At 30.1% G+C, this 16,239-nt stretch overlaps 1 protein-coding gene and 1 long non-coding RNA gene across 3 annotated transcripts; both read right to left on the bottom strand.

Moving 5' to 3' along the window:
- Window positions 1-966: 966 nt before the first annotated feature.
- Window positions 967-4,875, bottom strand: LOC107933805 (alkaline/neutral invertase A, mitochondrial). Of its 2 annotated transcripts, XM_016866088.2 has the most exons (6): window positions 3,849-4,875; window positions 2,883-3,042; window positions 2,480-2,691; window positions 1,899-2,392; window positions 1,747-1,795; window positions 967-1,602 (listed from the first exon to the last, which is right to left on the bottom strand). In XM_016866088.2, the coding sequence occupies exons 1-6, from the start codon at window positions 4,611-4,613 to the stop codon at window positions 1,276-1,278; spliced, it is 2,007 nt and encodes a 668-aa protein (XP_016721577.2). In that variant the 5' UTR covers window positions 4,614-4,875; the 3' UTR covers window positions 967-1,275. The 2 variants fall into 2 exon arrangements, with proteins under 2 accessions (XP_016721577.2, XP_016721578.2); XM_016866089.2 differs by lacking the exon at window positions 1,747-1,795.
- Window positions 4,876-12,269: 7,394 nt separating this feature from the next.
- LOC121219956 (uncharacterized) lies at window positions 12,270-15,938 on the bottom strand. Its single transcript, XR_005917009.1, has 3 exons — window positions 15,863-15,938; window positions 13,508-13,581; window positions 12,270-12,505 (listed from the first exon to the last, which is right to left on the bottom strand). It is a non-coding gene; the product is annotated as an uncharacterized lncRNA (long non-coding RNA).
- Window positions 15,939-16,239: the final 301 nt, after the last annotated feature.

Genomic DNA, 16,239 nt, shown 5'->3' with positions numbered 1-16,239 from the left:
TGGTTTAAATTTGCCAAAGATCCTTTTACTCTTCTAAAATTTAGAATTTAATTTCTATACTTTTTTTTGAGACATAGAGTCCTTATACTTTTTCTATTTAAAAATCTCGGTCTTGCTGTTAGATTTGGCAATGTGACACTTATAAGAAAGGTAAAAATAACTCTTTTATCCCTCAACATTCATTTTTTTTTATTAATTTGGTCCTTACTCTTCAAAAGTACATGAACAATTTAAAAATGTTTTAGAAACTAAATTCTTTTTTTGGATTTTCAAGAAAAATGTAAAAATTTTAATAATTCTTTAAAATAAAAATAATTTCCAAAAATTTCATTTGAAATAATTTTAAAAATATGAAAGATATGAGAATTCAAAAAATGTGTTATTTACTCCATGAATGGTAATAAAATATCTCTAAAGTTTGAGCTATTTGTTCTCTCCATATTAAATTAAATTTGGACCAAAAAAATTTAATAAAAAATATGTAAATTTAATTATAAAGTATATGACATATTAGTATAAAATAATTTTTAATAATAATACAATTTCTGAATTATATATAATCAAGTGAAAATATTCCTGTTATTTAAATTTTTGTTTAATTTTTAAATAAAGATACAAACCATATCTTGAAGTCCACCATAGCATAGCAATTGCATAGACATCGTCTCTTGAGCGTAGCATTCCATGTGATAACCATATTTTTCTCTTTCATATCATCAAAAACCGAGCATGTGATATATATGCGCTTCCTCCATTCAATTGCCATGCATGCACTACACTAGCTCATGCTTTATACTCGCCCAAAGAAATTACATTCCTTTCTAAAGCTCCCCATTGCTGGAATATGAATTTATGGAATACCACCACTCTTGAATTCTCTCAATGAAAACGCACAACCACAAACAATATAGACAGCAAGCATGCTTTAAATTGCTTCAACATAGGGAATCAAAACCAATATCCTGCTATTCTGATAGTTACTGCTTTCTTATAAAGAAATTTGCTAAATAATATACACAGTAAGAGCCTTGGGAAGAGTCACAATGTAAGTTTGAGGGTCTGTTCATCCCACTCACTTTTACATTCAATGCCATTGCAAATAACTTGGATCATTGATTGGAAAAACAATGTGTGTGTGGCTATACTACACTATCTTGTAATACAAACCTGTATGTAGAACTTCTAAGGGTTGAAAAAATTGCTCTTTGATCCCCTTAAACTTGTGGCTGTACAGTGGAAAGAGAGGCTCTCTGCCTTGCAAACAATGCAGTTCACTTATATGAGTATCTGAGATCTGGCAGCACCACGAGAACATTTCTTCCGGCCGCTTTTGCTAAGACCACAAACACAGATCTCTAGAAGATTGTAGTCCTCATCCCAGAATAACAAAGAAGCCGTCTTTGGATTCTCCAACATCATTTTAGAGGTCAGGAAACCGGCAATACTCCATGTTTGGTAAAGTCGGGATTGCTTTCCAATAAACTTTCCATTTCGAGTGTCATAATATTCAGGCCAATGATCAATTGAAAGCCTCTTCTCTGCCAAAGCAACTGCCTTCTCAGCTAGTTCTAATCTGCGCATCTTGATGCAAGCCAAAGTGAACTGAAAGAGTGATGTAAGATTTGAATGAGTATCATTGCATGAAATGGTTCAAGGTACTATTCAAAGAAGAATCATAGAACGAAGTTGGATGATTAAAATAAAACCAGATAAACAATTAAGTCCAAAGAAAATTCAAGCTTTTACCTGCCAGAGAAGTGTTGGCCAAGATCCACCATTATGGTAGGACCAAGGGCTGCACAATACACTCGTGTCAGTATATAATGCATGCATGCATGCATATGTGTGTGTATATATAGAGAGAGAGAGAGACTTCATGTAAAGGGCAAGGAACTCACGTATTCTTTGGATCACTGCCAGTTATTATGCGCCACTCTTCATTCTCCACTGCAGGATATAATATCTTGAGAGGCATATGTCCCACAATATCACCCCATTTGGCTTCAACTAAGTTGAGAATAGCTTCATTCTGCTTTGGAGTGCCCAGTGATGAAACAATGGACCAGAGATTCCCAAGTGTGAAGAACCTAAAATCCATGTGAGCTGGCTGTAGATTGCCAATTAGATACCCACCTTCTTCAGGTATCCAATCCATAAGCCATGAAGGAATTTGCTCGGGATAAATATTGAATTTGTTGGTAGCATCCATGGAATACTCTTCTGTCTTATATCGGTAAATCTCATTAATCTTTTTCATGTCAACCCAGTAGTATTCTCTAATGTGGAATGATAGTGCACTCAGTCGATTATTGATAGCTCTTATCAAATTCTTGGAACTTTCATTTGCAGTGAGCATCTCAAGAGAAGAACGTAGAGCAGCATAAAACAAAGCCTGTTAGATCAAACATATGACAGTTAGGAGAACTGAAGATAAGCAGAGGAAAGAAAACTTAAAAATACTTGAAACAAATTAACTCACCTGGATCTCAAGGGGATGACCATGAATGCCCATCCTTCTGTCTATCATGCAGGATCCATCAGTGACTAACAGAGAAGGAAACATATCAAATCCATCAGCTAAACACAAGTTGAGGATCAGTTTTATTCCTGTTTGAACATCCACTCTCTCTTGCAACGTACAATCACCAGTGATCTTCCCATATGCCCTCAGCAATATAATCCACCACAATCCTATCAACAAAGTCAGTTCAATAAGCTCAATCACTTTCTTACTGAGCAATAACTTGGAAAAGAAGAAATCAGTTTACGAGTGCAAAATAACTATGATTGTTGAAGATGAACAGCTCAACATCCTCATTTTTAGACTAGCTAGCAAGTTCTTGTACTAAATGGTATTGACAGTTGCAATATAGTATACTAACCAGAGTCCACTGGGGCAACACGACCAATAGCTGATTCTCCAAAATCTGGATCCAGTACTTCCTCAAACTTATTACCATCAAGAGGTACAGTTCTGACCTTAAAACTAGCTGGCATCAAACCCTGTCCAGGACTATAGCAGTCCACAGTTTTCTCCCAACTCTAGATCAAAAACAACAAAAAAGTTGTTAAGTTCCAAATTGTTGATTTGGTAAAACTTATTGGGAAATGGTTAACCTCCATAGCATTGCTAGTGGATGTGTTTCAAGGTCCCAGCACAAGCAAAAGAGGCATAAATTTGATTACATTAATGGCTCATTTGGTTATTTAGTGTATTAACACAAGTAAAAGTTTAATCATTACATAAGCATTAAATGGTTTGGACAAGTAAAATGTAGTAAAAAATTAAGACCTCTCCAAAATAAGTAAAGAAATTCCCTTCCTTAGCTCAAAACAAGTCATGTGAGTAGCTAAAAATTTCCATATGAAATTAATTTATTGTTAACTCATTTATGGATACATGTTGAAAAAATAAGACTACATGAGTAAAAAATGCTCAAAGTTCTACAATGATTAACAGGCATCTAAAAAGCACAATATAACAACTTTATGGGGAATATGTGCATTGAATTTGTTTTACACATGGAGAAGAAAAACTTAATGGTGTGTGAGAAACATGCACTAAGTACTTTAGAAAAGAACAAGAAAAATCCCAGCTATCTCTAAGGGAGCCTCGAATTGCTTAAAGGACAGTTAGAAAGAACCACAGAAATGAATCCTAAGATGAATTTTCCTAGCATTGACTTTTCTAAACATTTTAACATGCAAGTTTTGCAGCTATCTGAAATTATGAATGTTAAACAACACTTAAATGTACACAAACACCCAACAATCAATGATGGAAAAGGAAATGCAGAGTTATGTAGCTACAATATTATTCAACAAGGTAAATAAGTGAATATATATACCTGCAACTGCAAGGTATGGAGGAGAAAATTCTTGACAATCTCTCCTTCACCTTTAAGCAAGAAAGCCAAAGCCGAAGGCACAAAATCACGAATGAAAACCTGATCATAATTCAAGGGCTGCTTGTCACCTGGATCGTTTGCAGCCACTGTACCAACAGGGGATCCACAATACGTCACAACTGCACCTCTCAACAAATTCCATGCCTCCTTTTCAATGTCGCTCTCAACTTTAATTCCACTCTTCCTTCCCTCCAAAGCCTCCCCGATGTTCTTCACGTTGTTTACATCTTCAGCTACAGGAACTTCTCCTCCTAAAACGTTCTCATCCTTTTCAATCCTTTCAACAACAAACGGATTCACATTGATGCCGTTTTGCAAGTAAAATTTGTCCAAATTCTGGTCTTTTACGCGGGTTTCAACCGATGTTGAGAGATCTCTCACCCTTGATGCTACCCTGACATCAGTAGAGACGTAAGGCCTAGAAACTGACCCGGATTGAGAGAGATCCAAACTTGTTGACCAATTCGGCTTCTTCGTATTATTGATAACGCGTCTAAAGGGTAAGAATCGAGAAGGGTAGGCGTGGAATTGAGAGTTGTAACTGAAATTCGGAAGAAAAGCATTGGTCTTGCAGAAAAGCTTTTGCTCACAAGGAAAGGGATGATGAAACCAATGTCTGAACCCGAAAAACGATGAGTTTCGGAGGTTTAGGACCCTTGAAGGAAGCTTCATAGGGGAATTGCGGATAAAATTCATGACGCTCATAACCGAAAACAAAGATATGGAGATAGAGAAGAATACAACATGAAATCGTTTCTTTTCGTCCCCTTTGGTTGTGCGAGTTGGATGGGCTTTCCTTTTAATGGGTATTGTCTTGGGATAATAAGAGGTTTTGAAAGAGAGATTGGTGTCCTTTGACAGGGAAATGGAGTCCAGAGTCTTGGAAATAGAGGCCAAACGATGGATGAAACCACACTGATTCTTAGAAAGCGCTTCTTAGGCATGGAAGGGGAACGGTTGCCGGTTTTAAACAAAGAAAAAATGAAAATTCGTCTAGGTTTTAAAAATCCAATAACATGTCAGTCTAACCGGTCAGATTATGATCAGTTCAAGTTTTGATTAAGTAAATTATTAAATGGATAAACTATCAAAATAGTTATTTTTGTTTCTCTCAGGTTATATTTTAGTCATTTATGTTTGAAATGTTATGTTTTAGCCACTTAGGTTAACGTATTGTAACATTTTAGTCACTGAGCCATTAATTCTCATTAATGGTGTAACGGTAAGTTGACATAGCACATTAAATCATCATTTGAAACAAAAATTTTAGATTAAATTATACAATTGTCCCCCATATTTTTTTTCGTTTTGAGCAATTTATTTTTTTCTTTTATGCTCTTTTAACTTTCTTTTTTTTTCCTTTATTTTCCATTCTATTCTACTTCTCCTTCTATTTTCCTCCATTCTCCATCTCTTTTAATGTAAAAAAAATTGCTCAAAACGAAAAAATATAGGGACCAATTATATACCTAAATTTTTCATTTGAAATAATGATTTAATGTGCCATGTCAACTTACCGTTACATCATTAATAGCAATTAATGTTCAGTGACTAAAATATTATAACACGATAAGGTAAATGACTAAAACGTAATATTTCAAACATAAATAACTAAAATATAACCTGAAAACAAAAGTGATTATTTTGATAGTTTACCTTACTAAATTTTATGAAAGTAGAATTTCTTTTAATATTTAGTTGAGTTGTTATTTTACCTCAATTTTGGCTCAATTCTTTGTCCGAATTAATATATTGACTTTTTTTTAATTCAATAAATTCGATCCAACAATCATGCTTGAAATACTTTTTTATTCTTTTGTTAATTTTCAACATTTTTTATATCAACTTTTGGTTTATGCATTTTGTATAAATTTTGATGGAATAATATAATATTTAATTAATTTATATATCCAACGGATTTATTATTTTTATCTATTGAAATATATTAAAATATTTATTTAAAATATATTTAAAAACTGTAACATTTGAAAATAATATATTTAAAAATTAAATCATAAAATTAAACCATCGTTGTCAAATTTATTAATTTCAACGTTGTTCTACACTTCTTTATAATTAGTTTATAATGAAACAATACATTATAGTTATTATGATATGCTGTACATGTAAATTATTAATATATAATAATTATACGATAAATAAATTATTTTGTTAAAAAATAAATTAAAGTAATGAACGTGTAGAAATTAAAATCTAAATAATTAAGACCTAATTATAAAAATCAAAGTTGAATAAATGAAGAATGTGAATCGGAGATCAAATTAAAAAAAAAATACAGAGGACTTAAAAACAAAGTAGATTGAGTTCAAATTTAAATAAATCGTACATAAGGACTTAAGTGCTTAAACGTAAATAAATGAAGAACTTAAGATAAAATTACTCCAATAAAATAAAGACTTAAAATAAATAGGCAAAAGTAATATGAACTAAATTACAATTTATCCGAAAAAAAAACTAGATAATAACTCCCACTTAGAGGTGTTTATGGGCCAGGCCGGGTCAGACCCAACTAAAATTCAGGCCTGTTTGTTAGACACAGGCTCGACTCGGACCGAAAAAATGGGCTTAAAATTTTGCCCAAACTCAACCTGGATAAAAATATTAAAATTCGGGCCCAGCCAACCCATATTAATTTTTTATATTATTTTTTATATATTTTTAAATATATAATACATAAAAATACTAAAAACATCAAAATAAATATTTCTCAACAAATTAAAAATAATTTTAAAAAATAATTTGTGTGAAGAGTTGGTGCAACCAAACTATTTAATTGGAAAATAAATAAATGGGAAAACATGGTTAATTAAGAAAATTACTTTGGTGTTGTGATCAGAGGGGGAAATAGAGGAGATGGTGGGGGAAGACGGTGGAGGAAGCATATGGGAGATTGAATCTAGCATTTTTTAATGTTGTTTAATATGGTTTTTTTTATGGGAATTTAAGGAATTAATTTAAATTTTTTGTAATTTTTAAAGGGACTAAAAGAATAATTTTTTTCAGGTTCAATCAGCAACCTGTTGACAGTTTAACAATTGAGTGATCATTTTAGTCAATTTTTCTAATGACAAAAAATTTTAAAGTGACTTTTAAGATAATTGTAGTTTACCTAATTATTATTATTATGGAATAAATTTTCCTATTGTTAATTTAAAATTTAGTTTATATTAAGTTTTGACGAAAGATTATACTGTATTACACATTGTAATGGTAGCTTTAAGACCTAGAAATTAAAAAAAAAAAAAACAAAAACAAAAAACCTAGAGGGTGCTTGCTTTGCCTTACAATCATTGACATGATTTTGATTTCAATTTCCTTTTTCCATAAATTTCTTCCATATTCTTTAAAAAAATAGGTAAACCCTAATTTGGAGGGATTGTGAGAGTTGTCCTCAGATAATTTTTTTTTCTATTGTCGTGTTCCACGAGTGATGAATTGCTGGCATTTATAGAGTTTCCTTTATTCTTCTAGCATAGTTATTTGTATGTTTGCAGGTTTGCTGATCATAATGCTTTTTTGCTAGTCTTGCTGCTTATACTAGTGCTTAATGTTTTGATCTAGTGTGGTAGTAGCTGAGGTTGGCGGAAACTCTCGCAGCTTAGACATGTTGCTGGTCAAGTGGCAGCAGTTTGAAGTATGTTAAGACCAAGAAGGGAGAAAATTCCATCAAGCTCTATATTCCCAAACATGGCCATTCATCATAGGCTTGAGATAATCCAATGGTTGCAGAACCTTAGTAAAGCTTGATTTAGTCAATCATGATCTATGTAATGTTTGGAACCTAAAACTTAGGAAATTTCGCTAAGTTGTTTATTGATGTAATGCATAGCAGTCACATGCTTTCTTGGATAATGAAACCATTTGCTTATATAGTGACCAAATTGAAAATTTTTAAAGTTAAATGATCAAAATAAAAATACAAATATAATTAAATGACTTTTTTATAATTTATCTTTAATAAATAACCTCACACAAAACCCACACATTGCATACGTGGCTGTAATGTAGTGTGTGGGCACAACTATACCTTTTTCTAGATAAACAATTGGCTTCCAAATGTTTCACGTCTCATATTTCCAATGCGGTACACTTGTCATTCGATCCCCCCCATTTGTGGTTACAAAACGCATGGCCAGAAGAAAATAATTAGTGGATGCAAAAATATACGTCACCTACTTTTTCACCCACTATCTATTCTAATATCTGATTTAAAGTTATAAATTGAGTTTGATATCACCAATTATTAAACATAATAATTATATTATAAGAAAAACAATGTGAATAAAATTAAACAAATAACTTATTTTTATCTATTTATTAAGTATGTTATAATAAAAAAATCAACATATATCTATGTATTTTCTATTTAATTTATTCTTTTCTTTAGTTTTAATTACATCTTGAAGTATTATAAGATCACCCAACAATTAAAACCAATTTCTTTCATTAAAAATATATTAAATTCACTTAAGATTAAATATTTTAAATTTATAATAAAATATTAAAAAAATAAATATATGATACTTTTTTAAATTATTTATGAAATAAAATATACCCTATACCAAAATAAATATTTTAAAAACGAAATACATGATAATTTTTTAAAATTATTCTTGAAATAAAAAAATAAACTATACCAAACATATTCAATTATATATTAACCTTGATTAAATTATTTTTATATAAAATTAATTAGTTATTATTTAAAAGGTTCTACGAATATATTTAAAAAATAAAAAGGTAAAAAAAAGACAAAAGCCAAAATATAATGGTTATTATTTGATACATCTTTAATGAAGTTTTTCAAACTCCACAAGTTAATTAAGAATATGACAAGTGTTATATTTATTTATATATTTTTTTATTTTTTACTACATTCTATAATACATTTGTCAAACCCTCAACCTATTTTTAGAGTCTAACTAAAAAACTCTACTAACAATATATCAAATGATTTTCTAAATATAATTATTATTAATATCATATCGTTTTTTTAAAAAAAATAAACTTATGGCTCATGAGACCTTTAACTTAATGATAAAGTTAATGTTTAGAACTTTAAGATTTTAGGTTTAAGTCTCGTCTTGTGTAAATAATATGTAGGTTCTCAACCTATTTTTATTCTAGCGTATGTCTTACTATATGTGAGCTAAAGGTGTTCATGGGCTAGTTATATTTTTCAATCTTGGGTAGATCCAACCCACTTTATTGTTTGCAAATAATAAAAAGTAAAAAAAAAAGTTACATTAATATTTTATTCTTATAATAATTTTAAAAAAATGTGTTCATTAATTTGTAATAAATAAAATGGGCTTTTGTGTAACTCAAGCTTAGGTTCAACCTTAGGGAATATTTCGGAATCAGGCCTTGGTCCATTATCACCTTTAATGTGGGCCATGTATTGATTTATTCTAGTCTAATTCTAGATATATTATGATTATTAATGCAATCGTGTTTCTATAATGATCAATTCTGGTTATAGTTTTTTGGACGTGTTACTAAAAATTTCTGGTGAGAAAAATTTGAACACAAGAATGGAACTCGAATAGAAAAAGAAGAAATAAGACAAGGCTCTAAGGCATGTATCAAGTCACTATCTTTAAAGTTATATTCGCCCCCACCTATCTTCGATGTGCAAATGAGCTCCAAGCAAATTAGCCTCGAGGATACAATAAAACCAATGACTATTTGCGTTTTGCACTGACAAGAATAGTTCACTACACACTGAGCAATGTATAACAAGAAACTCAATTTCTACAAAAGATTTTTGCAGTAATACTTTATAGATTAATCTAATAATATTAGAAAATGAAGGAAGGAAAAAAAGAATATTAGAATTTGTTGGTATGCTTTCCAAATGAAATTTCATTCCTATTTATAAGAATTTTCATGTCTCTTCATAAAGACATCTTTCAATAGGTGTCTTTCTGAATAATAATGTCTTTAAATTAAAAACATAATTATTCATTTAATATTATAACTATTTAAATAATTTAAATAGTTATAATTTTTTTCAAAAAATTAAATAATATAACTTTTGATTAATTACACCCATTCATTTATAATTATTGGAACACTATAAATATTTAAAAATGTTCCAATAATCTCCGCCCATTTTCAAAATATTTAGATTTTGATATTCTTGGAAATCAATTTGCATAAATTAAGGTATCTTACAATTGAACCTTCACTTAGTGAAAACATGTTAAAGTTAATCGAAATTGCACAGTAGACTAAGCTTTGAATCAAAACATGTTAAAGTTAATCGAAATTGCACAGTAGACTAAGCTTTGAACCAACTATTCCATTTGATTAACTGAACACATCTCACACAATGATTTCAACATCGATTAATGCATAGCATCTAGGGACACTATTATGACCACGTGTCTGTGTCCTCTTTTCATGAGTGCTGTTAGAGCCAAGCCCTTGAGCTCCTAGAAGCAGTCACACTTCCACTCACATAGGTAGATCCCATCAAGAGTGTTCCCGTAATTATAACACTCTAACATATTTATGTTATGGGTCCATTAAGAGTACATTACTCATCCTTCCCTTATCATTACGGGTGCCTATGTAACACCCTTAACTCGTATCGGTTGCCGAAATAGAGTTACGAAGCATTACCAAAATTTATAGATCAAGTAAATTGATATTTCACATCATATAGTATTTATACCAGAAGTCAATCATAAAGTCCCTTATATGAGCCATCGAGGCCCAAAATACACATTAGAAATAAGTTCGGACTAAACCGGATACTCGGAGAAATTTTCAGAAAATATATACATGCCATTATAACCAAAATCAAAACATCCGAAAGTACTGATAGAAGTGGTGGATAGTGTGATATATCTCCGACAAGTTTTCAACCCGATCAAGCTTCCGATAATCTGGAAAGTAAAGGAAAACAACTACATAAGCAATGAATGCTTAGTAAACTTGTATAAACTTTAATCATATCAATTCATTTCAAATATGAAATTTATACATATAAATAATATTCCAATATTGACACCGCAATACTCGTGAAGTTATATTCAATAACTCAGAAGGTGAATAAATCCACATCATCACTTTTACATGTTATTCTAGCATAGTAGAATTTTAAACAACTTTAAACTCTTCTAAATTTATTTATCTTCATTTGCATTTCTTTATTTTTCACACTCATTCCATGTGCATAACACACAAGCCATAAGCATAATATTCAACCTTAGCCACAAGCTACTCCATTTAACCTAGCCTTTCTTGAATTAATCCTATGATAAGTCGTTTCATAAGAAATTGCACAATTTAAACCTTACCACTCTTTCATGAGCACTTGCATATTTTCTCTTGAGTACTTACCATTTCAATGCATCATGTAAATAAACATATTACCCATTCAACCAATAGCTTGACACTTGCTTAAGCATCAACAACAATATTTGTTAGCGTACTTACACATATTCTATATAAATTCAACATTGATAAACTTATTTTCTCAACATGTCACACTTGAGTTTATTACTCGTTTCAATTTACATAATTTCCTTGTATCAACATCTAAAAGATATTCACATATGTGCATATCATGATGCTTATCATTCTCGTACTGTTTCTTCATAAACATATATCATTCATTTCTTTATATCAAGATACCATGTACCATCATTTCCATGTATTTCATATATATATATTCCGGTAATTGTTCGTAATTACTAATGTACTTAGTCATCAGGCAAGTTTCATACACATGTATCTTCTATCTCATATTTCAACATGTCATGTAATATCAATTTCATGTATTTCATACACATGTATCTTCTATCTCATATTTCAACATGTCATGTAATATCAATTTCATGTATTTCAGGCATATACGGGTAATAATTCATTTCGTACTCATATTTTCTAATGTCAAGATTTTGCCCGTTAAATCATTTAAAATATCGATGGATACACAGGTAGTACACACAAAGTGTACAAATCTGTAATTTGTCAATTCATTTTTGGGAATTATAACACCCTTAACCCCAAACTGTCGCCGAAACAGGGTTACGAGGCATTACCAGACATATTAAACGATTTACAAATAATTTTTAATAAATAACCAACATATTAAAATAAATCATAAATTTATATGTTTGTTTACCAATTGACTTCATTCATTTTTTTTATAAATTTCGGCAGCATTTTTACTTATTTTTGCATAAAACCCCCAGCAATTAAAATTGCAACCAATTTACAGTCAATACAAAAACCAACTCATTTTCACATTCAAACATGTCTAAATCATGCCTAAACATTTACTTATTAAATTGATCAATACTATTCATAATACTTTATAAAAGTAACTAATAAACTTTGTTCATCTCACTTCAATTTTAATACCGAACATACCATTTTGTAACTTAGTGTTTCGTTTATCATTCAAACATTAGAAACAAATTCTTTACAACCAAAACTTACAAGACTCTTTAATAAGACCTAAGTACATGCCACATTTACCAAAAGGAAAAATACATCATCGAAGTTATGCTGAAGTCGGGATTGATCTGGATGCTGAACCGGTACCTTTGACTTCTATCGACCTGCGCACAGAAACAACCGTACGCTGAGTATTTCATACTCAGTGGTATTACTATAATTTAAATTATTTAAGTAAGATAACCAATAACATGTCAACTTATATAACAATTAAATTCATAAACAAACTAATTTATTCTTACTTTCATTTCTCAATAATAGCAACTCAATTTGACCATTCACCAATTTAATATCATATAACATTTCATTTGAACATAAATATGTTCATGAATCCTTGATTCAATCTTTTCATTCTCATTTCTCAATTTTCAATTCAATTTTCATTTCATGAATAAAGTCGATCATTTTCATTCGATTTTTGCTATTTCATTTATTTACCCCTAATAATAAGACTCGGACTTTGGCGGATACACGGATCCAACCAAACACACCAAAATGGCACCCAGTGCCTCATCGGATAGTTCGAAGCAATAGTTGACACCTAGTGTCTCATCGGCAAAGCCGAAGAAGTTGGTACCCAGTACCTCATCGAATCTATCCGAAGGAATATAGTGACACCCAGTGTCTCATCGACTCGAGATCGAAGTATCCCTGAACTCTTCTAATCCTATGGCATGCCAACTATATCTGACTCAACCTGACTAGTTAATAGGGTATTTAAGTCACATATAATCCCAATTCAATCACAATTTCTCACATTTTCAATTCAATCATTTTTCCACCTTTCAATCAATAATTAATCCACAATTCACACATTTTCACAACTCAATACATTTACATTCAATTTAATATTAGTCACTATTCGATTTAAATTCACTTCCCGCTTTCAATTAACAAACAATTTAAATATTAATTCATATAAACTATTCAGTTTAATTTCCACTCATCTTAATAATAATAATAATAATAATAATAATAATAATAATAATAATAATAATAATAATAATAATAATAATAATAATACTTACCTCACATTTCATTTAACAAACACATAAATTAAAATTTAACATTTAATAATAAATAACTTGAGTTATAGTAATACAAACCGTAAATCTCCCGTTTTAGTCCTCGATAGCTTTCTCATTTCCTTTTGATGCCGATGCCTCGGAATTTTTGTTAGCTACGAAAAATAATAATTTACACTATTAATTGCAACACTAATTATGATAAATAATTGAATTTCTATTCAATTTCTTCTTTATTCTCAATTTGATCCTAACTAAGTTCACTTACTTTCCTAATTCAATTCACACTCTATTTCTATTCAAATTTCATCCAAACTCAAATTTAACTATTAAAATTTCAGCATATTTTCCTAATTTCGAATTCCCCCAATTTAGTCCCCAACACATAAAACTTATAGTTTCTTTTACAGTTTAATCATTTTATCTATTCTAATCAAAATTTCTATCAATTAAACCCTCAATTCCATCATTTATTCAACATAAACCCTACTCAAAAATCTATTAACTTTCAAATTTTCAACTTAAGTCCCTGAGTATTTCACTCTAGGATTCCAAAAACATCAAATTTATGAGAAAAGGACTTGATTTAACTTACTAATTAAACTTCAAGCTTCAAATCCCTAGTTTTCCCTTTTATTTTTCTTTCCCTTTTCTTTCTCCCCTGTTTCGAATGGTCTCTGTTTCTTTTCTTCTTTTATTTTATTCCTTTTATGTATTAGATAATAATAATATATTATAATAATCAAATAATAATATTTAATTCACAAATATCTTTTACTTAAATTATAAGAAAATGTTTTATTTTATTACAAGTGTGTTTTTATATATTTTACACATGTGTTATTTTATCACCACACAATTGTCTTTATTTTATTTATTTCCTATAATATAATATCTTAATTTTAATTAATATAATTTATAATATTTGAATTAAATAATGTTTTTATAATATTAATCAAGAAAAATCTAAGATTTTTCCATGTATTGCCGCCTACTCTTAAGCCATTGACTTATTTACCTATTTAGTCCCTCTTATTTTCTTTTGATCTATAATCAGACTTTTACCCTTTATTCAATTTAATCCCTTTTTCCTAATTACTCTTAATTAAACTAAATTCACCTATCTAAAACGTAATTAAACACACAACTAGTCTCGTAAATATTTCTAATAATTATTTTTGAACTCAATTTACTAAGACGGAGGCCCGATATTATACTTTTTCGATGCCCGTGAATTTTGGGTCATTACAGGAATGCTCATACAAGCACATAAACGAGAAGCTTTCTCTCGAGCCATATAACAGGAAGCTCATGTGAGCCATATAACGGGAAGCTTATACGGGCTGTATAACGGGAAGCTTATAAGAGCCATAATTAGGAAGCTCATACGAGCCAATTACGGGTAGCCCCGAGGAGCCATTAATCGGGAAGCTCCAGATAGCCATATATCGGGAAGTTCAAGCGAGCCATATCAGGAGGCTCCAGAGAGCCATTAATTAGGAAGCTCACAAAGAGCCTTTAATCGGAAAGCTCATGAAGAGCCATATATTGGGACGCTCATAAGAGCTACGGTGTGTCCACAATACATGCAGGATCACAATCGATCAGGATGCTCCGAAAAGCTATTAACGGGAAGCTCGCAAGAACCATATAATGGGAAGCTCGAGAGGGCTAATAACGAGATGCTCTTTCGAGCTGTGGTTTGTCCGCAACATATGCAAGACCATAACTAATACAGAAACCCTGTATCCATTGAATTTCATTTATTCAAACGGGACTTAATATTTGTCGATCATCATGGAAATTTAAACAAATCACACACAAAAAATTCAATTTAAAACATATAAATATACAATTTAATTACACGAACTTACCTGGCTAATTTGCAGAAATACCAAAGTTCAGGGGTATTTTAATATTTTTCTATTTTTCTTAAATTTACACCCGATCTTGATCTAAATCAATAATTTCATTTAATATATTAATTTAGACGATGAAACCATTCATTTCATGCAATTTAGTCATTTTTAGCATTTTTACAAAATTGCCCCTAAAGTTTAAAGTTTATTCAATTTAGTCCCTAAACTCAAAACATGCAAATTAACCATTTTTAATATAAATTCAAGCTAGATGAATGTTCATGGCATTTAATACAGTCCATTTTTGCAATATATTCACAAAAAACCATTGTATTTTTACTATTTCAACAATTTAGTCCCTAATCGGGAAATTCATCAAAATTACTTAACAAAATACTTTTAAATATAAATAAATATCTCAAATTCATCATTTAACATCTAAAATCATATAGATTCATCAATGTCAACATTCAAAATTTTTAACAATTTCAAAATCGAAGATACGGGTTAACTAGACCTAGTTATAATGATATTAAAAATATAAAAATTATTAAAAACGGGGCTAAATTGAACTTACTTGCAGCAAAAAGTATGAAAACCAGCTTGAGCTCTCCCCCTTCTCTGTTTTTAAACTGAAAATTGGAGAAGAAAAGCCTAGAATGCTTCTAAATTTCAATTTGTCTTATTTAATTTCAATATAATTACAATTTTGCCATTGTTTCTTTTTATTTTATTATTTTTTTATTCATATGCCTCCTCATCCATTAATTTAGGCATATTTATCACTTAAGTCCCTCCTTATTTATTAATCAGGCCATTTAGTCACTTTATTATTATAATTAGCAAGTTTTGCATATTTTTCAATTTAATCTTTTTTAATTAATTAACTATTGAAACATTAAAATTTTTCAACGAAACTTTAATACAACCTTATTGGCACTCCATAAATATTTA

This window comes from Gossypium hirsutum, chromosome D08 (genome assembly GCF_007990345.1).
Source record: "Gossypium hirsutum isolate 1008001.06 chromosome D08, Gossypium_hirsutum_v2.1, whole genome shotgun sequence".
In the NCBI taxonomy this organism is placed as follows: Eukaryota; Viridiplantae; Streptophyta; class Magnoliopsida; order Malvales; family Malvaceae; genus Gossypium; species Gossypium hirsutum.
This window is presented reverse-complemented; position numbering and strand designations above follow the sequence as displayed.